Below are 12,867 nucleotides of genomic sequence, written 5' to 3' on the forward strand. Positions count from 1 at the left end.
CTGTAGCCAGTGGACCTTACTCAAAGCAAGTGACCAGCTTTCAGAATGAAATGGTAACAGGGAGCAAGGCCTGGATCACCTTCAGGGTTTCCCAGACCCTTACACACCCTCCTTCTGCTTTCTACTTCTCTAGAGCTCTGTGGGTTCTACGACTACATGGTTTATACTGATCTGGTCACTTCTCTGATTCCAAAGCAGCATGTCACTTAGTTATTTCCAGTTCTCAGCAAGGGAAACAGAGTCTCAGCAAAGATAACATAGCTGCCAAGGTCCTCCCAAAGGCTTGTGGTACAGTCACGAACAAAATTCTCCAGCATCTGGTTTCTGCCTAGCACACAGAGGGCATTCTAAGTGTATATTTGTTGAGGGAACCAAACCCCTTAAGTCCCTAAGCTATGTCAGCTGGGTTAGGAAACCTCAGAGGCCACATTTCAGCTTCTGCACATGAAGGGGGAGGGTGGTAAGAAAGCCACTGTGTCCCCCAAATGCCCAGATTCTGCTCCTTGGGCTGACAAAGCCCAAAGTGTTATGGAGGTGGTAAGAATAACACATCTGCACACATACATACACAACTGTACCCCAATAGGGGAGGTGTGCTTTCATCCAGATTTCCAAAGGGGGGATCTATTTGCCTCTTAGTTGAGAGAGTTTCTTTCTACTAGTAATGGAAATATAAGAGCCCATATCCTCACAGAGGAAGTTTCACTAAATACTAATCAATGATAGAATAGTCAACTTTATAACAAGTCACTAAGGGTAGCCAGTGCACTGGCCTCTTTTCTTAAGAAAAAAAAAAGATAGAGATGTATAATCTGTGTGGTTTGTTTTTGTTTTTGTTTTTAACTATCTCAGAAAATTTACTAAGAGCAATGCGTGGAGTTTAGGCCATGGGTTCACAAACTTTCTTTCTTGGTTTTTTTTTTTTGGCCCCACCTGTGGCATGTGGACGTTCCTGGGCCAGGGATCAAACCTGTGCCACAGTTGCAGCCTGTGCCATAGCTGCAGCAATGCCAGATTCTTAACCCGATGTGCCACAAGGGAATTTCCAAGTTCACAAGCTTTCAAAGTCCAAGGAGAATGGAAACAATGAAACTAGGAGCTAATTCAAGCAGGGACAAATTCCAAAGTGTGGTTTCTTTGGTGTGCTCATTTGGGAGGGGCTGCTGCTGCTGAAGTCCACCTTTTTTCACTAGAAGAGGGTGCTTCATCTGTTGAAATTTTTTTTTCTTTTTGCCTTTTCTAGGGCTACTCCCGTGGCATATGGAGGTTCCTAGGCTAGAGGTCAAATTGGAGCTGTAGCTGCCTGCCTATGCCAGAGCCACAGCAATGAAGGATCCGAGCCGTGTCTGCGACCTACACCACAGCTCACGCAACGTTTGATCCTTAACCCACTGAGCAAGGCCAGGGATCGAACCCACAACCTTATGGTTCCTAGTCGGATTCCTTAACCACTGAGCCACGACAGGAACTCCCATCTGTTGAACTTTTAAGAACTTCCATACATAAGAAATTGACAGAGGAGTTCCCGTCATGGCTCAGTGGTTAATAAATCCGACTAGGAACCATGAGGTTGCGGGTTTGATCCCTGGCCTTGTTCAGTGGGTTAAGGATCTGGCGGTGCCGTGAGCTGTGGTGTAGGTTGCAGACGAGGCTTGGATCCGGTGCTGCTGTGGCTGTGGTGTAGGCCGGCGGCTACAGCTCCAATTTGACCCCTAGCCTGGGAACCTCCATATGCCGAGGGAGCGGCCCAAGAAATCGAAGAAAGACAAAAACAAAAACAAAAACAAAAAACACAAACAAACAAACAAAAACAAAGAAATTGACAGAACACTGTAAAGCAAGTATAATGGGAAAAATAAAAATCATTTAAAAAAAGAAGAACTTGCACATCTATAGCCTTAAGGGCATAATCCATTTCAGGAAAAAAAAAAAAAAAAAGAGAGAGAATTTTAAAGATAATATTAAAATGACACTTTTTAAGTCAATGGAAAATTAGTTTGGCAACAATGACTATTTTCTAAGGTTTGGTTAACATAAATAGGAAGTTATTTAATCAGGCTTATCAGAAGACAGATGATGGCAGTAGCAACTAAAGCGCCTCCCAGTGGGTGCTGGTTGAAAACATCAAGGCACAGCCGTATGATATAGCCTCTGCAGCCATGCAGAGGATGGCACCAGCTCTTACGTGCCTCTGTAAGAAGATGGCGCTCATCCTTCATTCAATGGTTATGGAGTCCACTCCATGTTGGGCACTCAAGGGCCAACAAATCAGACAAAGGAGCTGTCAATCTTGGGCCTCTGCATCACTGTCCTCTCTGCCTAGGAGTCTCTGTCTCATCTTTGCATGACATACTCTCTTTGGTCATCCATCCCTCAGCCTAAATGCCACCTCCTCAGAGGGGCCTCCCAACCTAAAAGGGGTCCTCATTCTCATAGAATAACCTTTTTATTTATTTACTTGTTTGCTCTCTGCCTTTCCCACTGTCAGCTCCAGGAGAGCAGGGAGCTCTTCTGTTTTGTTCATTGCTGTTTTCCTGAAGCTTAAAGCAATGCCTGTTAGACAGTAGATGCTCAAAGAATATTTGTCAAATGAACAAAATAAAATGAGATATCCTTAACAGAAGAGAAGAAAACTCTTTACTAGGGCATAATGTAAAAGCCATCAATCTTATATAGATTATAAAGTTATTAACAAAAGAGCAACTTGCAGTCCAAAGGACATTCTAATATTTCACATCCAACCAAATGCCCTATTTTTATTTACCAAAACACTGATCAACCTGTACTTAGTTAAGTAAAAGCCATGATTTCATCAATACATATTTTTCAATTCTGATTTTGAAACATTGAATGTAAATCATAACATTTAATCAACCTGCTCAATCCTACTATAAAAGTTCTCACTACTGTTTTATATCTGGCTAAATTCATAGAGAGGGGAAAATTGCTCAGGTCTGTGAGGAGCCCAAGTGCTCCATGTGTTCAGACAGTGCTGGGGGTTGGGGACAGGGGCCCAGACAGAAAAGAGGCTGCTATGTTTAATACAAACCCGAAGACCATATTTTAAGGCACATTTCACTTTTGGGGAAGTGAGCTACTCCAGATGAGAACATGGTTCTGGTCTTTTCTCTATGTTGACTATGAATACTGTGAAAATAGGAGTTCCCGTCATGGCGCAGCAGAAATGAATCTGACTAGGAACCATGAGGTTGCAGGTTTGATCTCTGGCCTCGCTCACTGGGTTAAGGATTCGGCATTGCTGTGAGCTGTGGTGTAGGTTGCAGATGTGGCCTGGATCCTGCATTACAATGGCTGTGGTGTAGACCGGCAGCTGTAGCTCTGATTTGACCCCTAAACTGGGAACTTCCATATGCTGTGAATACAGCCCTAAAAAGCACAAAACAAAACACCGTGAAAATAGTTTTCCAGACTTTAATATACTGTCACCATTCCATCACAAGTAACTTAAAAGGTGTGTCCTTTGGTTCAATGCAATCTGAGAACCAAAGCAACCAGCCACTATCTATATTCCCTCATGATTTGGTTATTATATATATATAAATATATATATATATTTAACATTTTAAGCAGGCTTAGTTTTGATTGTCCCCCTCAACACTAATGCTTAAATTATTATAACAAAATTCCCTTCACAGAAATGGTCCAGAGCTCTTCTCACTATGCCTCAGTGCCTCATTTAGTATGTTTCAAATTATATTTTTAAATTACTTCATGTTAGAAGCACCTTTCAAATAAAAATATAGTATTTTCAAAGTTAAACAGATCTTTTCATCCACTAAAAAAAAGGAGAGATTCAGAGCAGGTTATAGCTATACATTTAATTGTCTAAAATAAAAACCATGTATAGATCACCATTTGAAAACTATGGATTACGACCTAAAAGTAGGCTGGGAAATCAATTTAGTGAGTATGATGTGGCAATTAAAAAATGAAACAGAACAGGAGTTCCCATTGTGGCTCAGTGGAAATAAATCTGACTAGTATCCATGAGGATGCAGGTTCTATCCCTGACCTAGCTCAGTGGATTAAGGATCTGATGTTGCCATGAGCTGTGGTGTAGGTCGCACATGCAGCTTGGAATCTGGTGTGGCTGTGGCTGTGGTGTAGGCTGGCGGCTACAGCCCCAATTCGAACCCTAGCCTGGGAACCTCTATATGCTGAGGTTGCGCCCCCTCGCCCAAAAAAAGACACACACACACACACACACACACACACACACACACACAAACAGCTTTAAAAACCATCAATGTGTCCAGTGTATAACTGCGATACTTGTTGCTTTGTGGAAGCTTCATTTAAGTCACACATAAACATGTACTGGGTCACAGGGCTCAATGTAAGTTTTCACTCTGAAAGCTGGTCTGGGCCAGCAGCTCCTAGCATCATCAGCAATCTCCTGGAGCTGTGTAATAAAAGATTCCTAAAATTCTAGCTCAGTTGGTATGGGAGGGGCCAAACTTCCTAGGGGGGTGGTTCTGATCAGTCTGGGTTGGGACCGCTGTGTAGACTCCAGTTCCCACTGTACACAAGGCCACCAAGACTCTAGGGAACAGGCCACAGTGGGAAGGAGAGAGAGGCTGCTCCAAATGAGAGGAAAGGTTCCCCATCCTGAGCTACCCTTTCCCATCCTGCCCCTTACCACCAGGTCTCTGAGGGGTTTCAACAGCACTCTAGGCACTACAGAGGCAGCATGAGACCCCAATGGACGCAGGCCTCAAGGGGAAATGGGATAATGAGGGCTGCTCACCCCATTACTTACATCTACCCCTCCTCCTCTCTCCTCCTCTCTCTCTCCTTTGCCCCATCAGTTTTATCTATCTTCTCAACTGCATCCTGCTATGATGCCTTCAGACACCACCTTGTTACTTTGGCCATTTGGGATATAAGAGATGAATGATCTTGGGTGTGGGTTAGAGGGTCTTACGAGGAGTTCACATCAGAATCACTGAAGAGCTTTAAAAACATTTACATGCTTGGGCTCTGCTGATTCTGTAAGTGTAGTAGGAAAGAGGGTGGTGGGAGCAGAGTGGACAGGAATCTAACAAGCTCCATGGGGGGAGTTCCCTGGTGGTCTAGAGTTAGGATTCAGTGCTTGTACCACTGTGGCCTGGGTTCAATCCGTAATCTGGAAACTAAGATCCCAAAGCAGTCTGCTGCATGCCAAAGCCAAAAAATGAAATAAAATAAAATAACAAGCCCCAGGGGGCATTTCGACTCATGACCAATGTTAAGAACTAATGGTTGAAGGGGAGTTCCCGTCGTGGCTCAGAAAAAATAATCTGACTAGCATCCATGAGGACACAGGTTTGATCCCCGGCCTCACTCAGTGTGTTAAGGATCCGGAGATGCCATGAGCTGTGGTATAAGTCGCAGACGTGGCTCAGATCCAGTGTTGCTGTGGCTGTGGCATAGGCCGGCAGCTATAGCTCCAGTTCAACCCCTAGCCTGGGAACTTCCATATGCTGTGGGTATGGCCCTAAAAATAAAAAAATAAATTAAAAAAAAGAAGTAATGGTTGAAGTTCCAGGGCAGAGGTCCTGATCTGGGGTCAACGGATGGGAAAAAATGTGGCAGAACTTGTATGTGCACTTGGGCCTTTCACTGAGGAGAGAAGCTCAGATCCCTGAGATTCTCCAGGACCTACAAATCAGATTCATAGATCTGCATCGTAAAGAAGTTCCTAGGTCCCAGTGGAGCACTGGGCAATGACGTGGAGGAGTAGAGCTTGTTTGGTGCCTAACTCTGCAAACCTGGACCAACACAACCCTTCAGGGCCCAGATTTCTCCCTTTACAGAGGAGGCGAGGAGCAGTTGCTGCCCCACAGCCCTACCGACTCACAGAATGGTGCCCATGGAAGGCACCACACGCATGGCTCTAAAACAGCCTTCTGTAAATGCATGTTCAGAAAGAAAAGAAAGAAGTTACTTCATTTTGGCTGAAGGCCATGATTAAAGGGGTGTCTTTAAGGTTACCTACCTGTCGACCTCCTCTTTGCTCATGGCAGCAAAAGTGAAACACTCGGTCACTCCATTGATCGCAAGCAGGAGGACGTAGAGACAATAGGCACGCAGCAGAACAGGACCTAGAAGGAAACAATCCATTGACACTCCAGAGCCCAAATGGGAGGCCCACATACACCTCACTTGGGCTGGGTGCTCAGAGAAGACCAGAGCTGGGTCATGGGCCTTGCTGGTGTCAGTGGGCAGACGCATGCTCCTTCCTATGGTCTTAATTATCTGGAAGGACTCCCGGTAATCCACGGGACTGGCTAAGATAAATAGCAAAAACCAAAAGGACAATTAGAAATAAATGTACAGATCTTTTAGAGGTCCTGTCGTGGCTTAGCGGTTAATGAATCTGACTAGCATCCATGAGGATGTGGGTTCAATCCCTGGCCTCACTCAGTGGGTTAAGGATCTGGTGTTGCTGTGAGCTGTGGTGTGGGTTGCAGATGCAGCTCAGATCTGGTGTTCTGTGGGTGTGGCGTAGACCGGTGGCTACAGCTCTGACTGGACCCCTAGCTTGGGAACTTCCATATGCCGCGGGTACAGCCCTAAAAAACAAACAAAAAAGAAATGTCCAGATCTTTTGCTTAACAACTAAGAGCTTCTCTGGTGAGTAAGAAAATCTTCTTGCTTTTTTTTTTTTTTTTTTTTTTTTGTCTTTTGTCTTTTGTTGTTGTTATTGTTGCTATTTCTTGGGCCGCTCCCGCGGCATATGGAGGTTCCCAGGCTAGGGGTCCAATCGGAGCTGTAGCCACCAGCCTACGCCAGAGCCACAGCAACGCGGGATCCGAGCCGCGTCTGCAACCTACACCACAGCTCACGGCAACGCTGGATCGTTAACCCACTGAGCAAGGGCAGGGACCGAACCCGCAACCTCATGGTTCTTAGTCGGATTCGTTAACCACTGCGCCACGACGGGAACTCCTCTTCTTGCTTTTTAAATCAGCAGGAAGAGGGTGGCTAGTTTGAACTCTTGGGGATGCTAGTGGCCCTGTGTGTTAAGAGAAACCCAGGTGAAGAGGCCCTGAAGAAAAGACCTCAAGGAGAAGCCCAGGGCTCAGGAGTGTCAGGAAACTACGCATATAGGACAGCCACAACTCTGCAGGGAAAATCAGAGCCCAAAAGGTTATTTTCTTCTAAAACAAAGTGATGCAGTTCTATAACTAACAAGCTTTGAGAAAATCTGCTAACAAAAGATTGGGAGCCTTAAGTGCCTCTTTTAACAGAGCCATTATCAAGAGGCAGCCCACTAATTTCTAATAAAATAAACATATATCCAACCTATGACCCAGCAACTCCTAGGTGTACATCCAATAGAAATAAATCAATGTACTCACAAAAGCACATGTAAAAAAGTGTATATGGCTCCTACCATATAGCACAGGGAACTATAACTAATCTCCTGTGATAGGACAAGATGGAAGATAACTTGAGAAAAATAAGGTACATATATATGTATAACCGGGTCACTTTGCTGTGGAGCAGAAATTGGCACAACATTGGAAATCAACTATACTTTAATAAAAAAAATTTTTTTTAGGAGTTCCCATCGTGGATCAGTGGTTAACGAATCCGACTGGGAACCATGAAGTTGCAGGTTCGATCCCTAGCCTCAATCAGTGGGTTAAGGATCCGGCGTTGCCGTGAGCTCTGGTGTAGGTTGCAGGTGCAGCTCGGATCTGGCATGGCTGTGGCTGTAGCTCTGGTGTAGGCCGACAGCTGTAGCTCCGATTAGACCCCTAGCCTCAGAACTTCCATATGCTGCAGCTGTGGCCCTAAGAAAGACAAAAAAAAAAAAAAAAAATTCGTAAACGTCAATAGCTGTTATTCATAACAGCTCAAAGTGATCATCGATGGGGCGAGGGATAAATAAACTGTGGGCCACCCATACAGAGAAATAGTTCTCAGCAATCAAAGAGAGAAAAACTACCAATCCATGTAAAAACGTGGATGGCTCTCAAAAACTTTATATTGGGGGAAAGAAGCCAAACACAGAAGTGCCATGCTGCATGATTTCATATAAGTGAAAGCAATACTAATCTGTGGCGACAGAAATAAGAGCAGGGCTGGCCTCTGAGGTGGAGGTGGGTAGGTGACTGGAAGGGGTCCTTAGAGTATTTTCTGGGGGTAATGGAAATGTTCTGTGTCTTAATCTGGATGTTGGTTACAAGGGTGTATATATATTTGTCAAAATTCATCAAACTGTACTTTTAAGAGCACAGCATTTGTACTTTATGTAAATTAGACCTCAATAAAGAAAAAGTGAAACCACTAAAAGAAAAGAGTGTGTGTGTGTGGGTGGGTGGGGAGGGGAGTTCCAGAGTCTCAGAATCTGAAACTTATTCATGGTTTATGAAAGGCGCTTGCTATGAAAGCTCCCTGTGCCACGGGGACCCTAAAGCATTTTACGGCAATCGAAAATGACAAAGGGAAAACTGATAGGGCAACCCTGATGGCCAACAAAAAACTGCTTTCCATGGCCCTCTCTTGGGATCTGCATTTTATCATGGCATGTTGCATTTCATTCCCCAGGTTGCTATAGAAAATAGCCTGGCCCTGCTGCAGCTGTGGGGTGACTCCAACGAGGAGACAGGGACCAAGTTCTACCCTGTGGTGGCTCGAGGCTATGCTCAGTGAGCTTCCCACTTCTCTCCATCCTCTGCTCTCTGGCAGAAAGGAGTAGGGCTCCTCTGGTAAGCTACACCTCTCAGCTGGTAACTGAGAGCTGAGAGCATGTGTGGGTCTCTCTGAAGGTAGATAGTGAGCTGCTTTGAGACATGGAGAGCACAAACTCTTGTATGAGATGGTGATTCAAGTGGAAGAACGCTGAGCCAATTTTGGGGAAAGAGGTTGGAATTGGGAATTCATGGCTGGATCCTTAAACTATGGATTGAATTAAGTGGCAGCATAGGTTGAATTATACCCCCCGCTCCGCTGGCTCCCACCAAAAGCAGTTTGAGGTCCTAATCTCCAGTCCTTTAGAGTGTGATCTGCTTGGAAATAGGGTCTTTAAGAGATACAGTTAAGGAGTTCCTGTCATGGCGCAGTGGAAACAAATCCGACTGGGAACCACGAGGTTGAGCGTTTGATCCCTGGCCTTGCTCAGTGGGTTAAAGATCTAGCATTGCCGTGAGCTGCATGAGATGTGGTGTAGGCCGCAGATGTGGCTCAGAACTGGCATTGCTGTGGCTCTGGTGTTGCTGTGGCTGTGGTGTAGGCTGGCAGCTGTAGCTTCGATTAGACCCCTAGCCTGGGAACCTCTGTATGCCGTGGATGTGGCCCTAAAAAGAAAAAAAAAAAAAAGAAAGAAAGAGATGCAGTTAAAAGGAAGTCATATGGGTGGGCCCTAATCCATCATGACTGGTGTCCTTACGAAAAGGGGAAATCTGGGAGTTCCCCAGTGGCTCAGCGGGTTAAGATCCAGCATTGTTACCACTGTGGTTCCTGGTTACAGCTGTGGTTTGGTTTTAGTCCCTGGCCTGGGAACTTCTGCATGCCATGGAGGCAGCAAAAAAAAAAAAGGTGCAGGGGATGAAATCTGGAATAGACACTCACACACTCACAGAGGGAAGACAATGTGAAGACACACAGGGAGAAGACAGCCATGTGACTGGATTAATGGACCCCCCCAAGCCAAGGGTTGCCAGCCAACACCAGAAGCTAGAAGAGGCAAGGAAGGATTCCTCCTCTAGAGCTGACAGAGAGAGCACGGCCCTGCTGACATGTGGATGTCAGACTTCTGACCTCCAGAAATGTGACACAATACTTGTGGTACACTGTTATCACAGCCCGAGGAAACTAATATAAGGGTAGAAAAGAAAAAAAAGATTTTAAAAAGTAAAAGAAAGGGCAAGAGAGAAGCACCCAAGGGAGAAATGTGAGATATCTCAGCGAAGTTCACTGAATGCCTGTATTTTTCTTTAGGATAGAAGAGTCTCAGAGCACTTCTGAAGCTCCTAATTATATACAGTGCTAAGTCCAAGTATTGCAAAGCCAAAGCACAGCCAGTGCCTCACGAAAGCCTGCCTGTGCTGCATCCATGTCCCACATTTGGAGACAGCAGCATAGAGGATGGGGGCGCCTAGAGACCACTTCAGGTGAGTCCACTTCACAAGTGAGGACAAAGACCAGTATGCAATGGGGGCAACTGAGGACAGCAGTGTTGCAAGTTCTGCTTTCAAAACCAAGTGTTTGGAGAGTTCCCGTCGTGGCGCAGTGGTTAATGAATCCGACTAGGAACCATGAGGTTGCGGGTTCTTCGGTCCCTGCCCTTGCTCAGTGGGTTAACGATCCAGCGTTGCCGTGAGCTGTGGTGTAGGTTGCAGACGCGGCTCGGATCCCGCGTTGCTGTGGCTCTGGTGTAGGCCGGTGGCTACAGCTCCGATTGGACCCCTAGCCTGGGAACCTCCATATGCCGCGGGAGCGGCCCAAGAAATAGCAAAAAGACAAAAAAAAAAAAAAAAAAAAAAAAAAAAAAAAAACCAAGTGTTTGGGCTGAGCCATGGGAAGTTCCCATTCTTTTCCTTTTTTTTTTTTTTTAATTTTATTTATTTATTTTTTTGTCTTTTTGCCATTTCTTGGGCCGCTCCCGCGGCATATGGAGGTTCCCAGGCTAGGGGTCGAATCGGAGCTGTAGCTGCCAGCCTACACCAGTGCCACAGCAACTCGGGATCCGAGCCGCGTCTGCGACCTACACCACAGCTCATGGCAACGCCGGATGGTTAATCCACTGAGCAAGGGCAGGGATCAAACCCTCAACCTCATGGTTCCTAGTCGGATTCGTTAACCACTGCGCCACGACGGGAACTCCCCCATTCTTTTCTGATTCAGTAAGACTTTCTGGAGAAAGTCATGTTTAGTGAGGTATTCAAGTGAACAAAAAGGATTATGATGGGGGTGACAGGTGGAGAGTAGCAGTGTTGCTATTTTCTGGCACAGGAAAGGCATTCAGATACGCAGCCCTGGTCCCAAGAGTCAGGAGCAGGGCAAGAAGAAGGTGCTGTGGAGATGAGGGGAGAACAGCCGGCAGGCACCCAGGGAAGACACAATGACTCTCCCAGAAGCCACTACGGCTTTTCCAAAAAGCTGGAAGGATGGCCCAAATGAGACAGCTACAAGGAGGGAGGGGCAGGGATGCCAGGACAGGGATGCTGATGGAGGCCCGGACCACGTGAGAGACCACAGTGGGCCTAAAGATGCTGCAGCAGCCTCCCAAGCCACACCCCATTTTCAGAACCTGAGGAACCAGACCATTCTCAAGACTCTGCTCCTTCTGAAGACGACACCGAGGGAGTATCTTTCTAAAATTATTAAGGACTCTGACATAAACCATTAGAACTGAATTCATTACCTTAGAAATCAACTAACAACGACCCTTTTAACTGACAAACCTATTATCAATGCTTAAGCCCGGCACCAGCATTTCACTTGAGTAAAAGGACCACACGTATATTTTCTATGATTAACGACTGTGAGAGAACATTACATTGATGGGACAGCCTTCTTTTGTGGCATTGTTTTGTGACTGCGTCACAAAGGCTGCTCTTTGGGGATTACTCTTCCAAAGGGGCAGAGCTGCTGTGAGATAGCCCATCCCACTCTCTGCACACGACTTGCTAATGGCCTGCTAACGGGGCCACCTGATCTGGGGAACCACAAACCATGTCATTGGTTTCACAGCAGGTGTTTCTCCAAACTTAACGACCTTTCCTCTAGTGTAGAAACTCTGCCCTTCTTCCCCTAATACCAAATTTGGATCCATTATAGTGGAGACTGAAACATGCCAGTGACTCGTAAAAAAGCATTTGACAAAGCCCTTTCCATTTGAGATAGGGCAGCAGAAAGAAGTCTTCAGGATTCCTGTCTAGAGACCTAAAGAATTACAAACATCTTTCCTAAACTCAAGATCAAACACTGCAAATGGATTGCCAGCCCATGACCCAGCATATTTTGAGACTGGTGAAGTCCCCAGGGCCCAGCAATGCTTGGAGAAGCTCAGTGGCCCGGGCACCAGGTGTTTCAAAGTTAGACACATTCAATACTTTCCTCCTTCAAAACCCAAGTGTCACTGGATTAAATATACCATTTTATTTGCCGATATCAATTTCACTCTCTGCAAATGGCTCTGGGTTATCCTTCAGAAGCTTTTATGCATCAGGCCGTGAGATTTATGTAGCATTTACTATCTTCAGATGTATTTAGTACCAGGCAGAGACTCATTAGCGCTTGCTCTCTGCCTTCCTCGCTTAACCCAGAGGGAACACAGGGAAGCAGTTGGCAAAACACATTTTAGGCCTGAGAGGAAAGCCAAGGAGTCATAACAACTTCTCCGAGAGAGGCTGGGTGACTTGATCAACCTGGTGCCAAAGCCTCAACTGCACCCTGGGCTGGTTTGACCTCAGGTGAGGGCAACCGTTCCATGGTCCCGGCCATCGGCAATTTTCCCCATGCAGAGGTGTCAACTGTGTGTTTAAATTTTGTTAAGACTTCTATTTAGGTTCGGAAATCAGAACAGGGCTGGAAAAACCTCTTGTGCATACCTGATCCTGAGCTAAGCATGGCCCCTCCATAGATGTCCAAAGCCAGCTGAGAATAGGCAAAGCCGAAAACAGTGATGGTCAGGCCGGTCAGCAGGGCCAGTTTCAGTAGGGACTCCAAAACCGCGGCAGCCACAGCAACATCCTCCTGGGGCCGGAGAAGAGGGAAGGAAGTGGGATGAATCATGAGCTAAAGAAAAACTTCACATCTGGCCTTCTCCCTGGGTTGGTTTCTATGTCAATTAGTAAATGGAGGGAAAAAAGACAATGTGTGCCTTCTTAGGCAGTGCAGGGGAGGGTTCGT

General features: G+C 45.9%; 1 protein-coding gene across 7 annotated transcripts in view; it reads right to left on the reverse strand.

The window, feature by feature from the left end:
* Positions 1-12,867, reverse strand: part of RFT1 (RFT1 homolog) — a 60,963-nt gene that overhangs the window by 15,453 nt on the left and 32,643 nt on the right. For all 7 annotated transcript variants that reach the window (XR_002337566.1, XR_002337567.1, XR_002337565.1 and 4 more), the window contains exons 10-11: positions 12,567-12,711; positions 5,999-6,104 (exon numbers count right to left, since the gene is read on the reverse strand). Coding sequence is in view for 1 of the 7 variants with exons in the window: in XM_021068956.1 (XP_020924615.1) it covers positions 5,999-6,104; positions 12,567-12,711 (251 nt within the window). In the remaining 6 variants the exon portion in view is untranslated. The remainder of the gene's footprint in view (positions 1-5,998; positions 6,105-12,566; positions 12,712-12,867) is intronic.

This window comes from Sus scrofa, chromosome 13, assembly GCF_000003025.6.
Source record: "Sus scrofa isolate TJ Tabasco breed Duroc chromosome 13, Sscrofa11.1, whole genome shotgun sequence".
NCBI lineage: Eukaryota > Metazoa > Chordata > Mammalia > Artiodactyla > Suidae > Sus > Sus scrofa.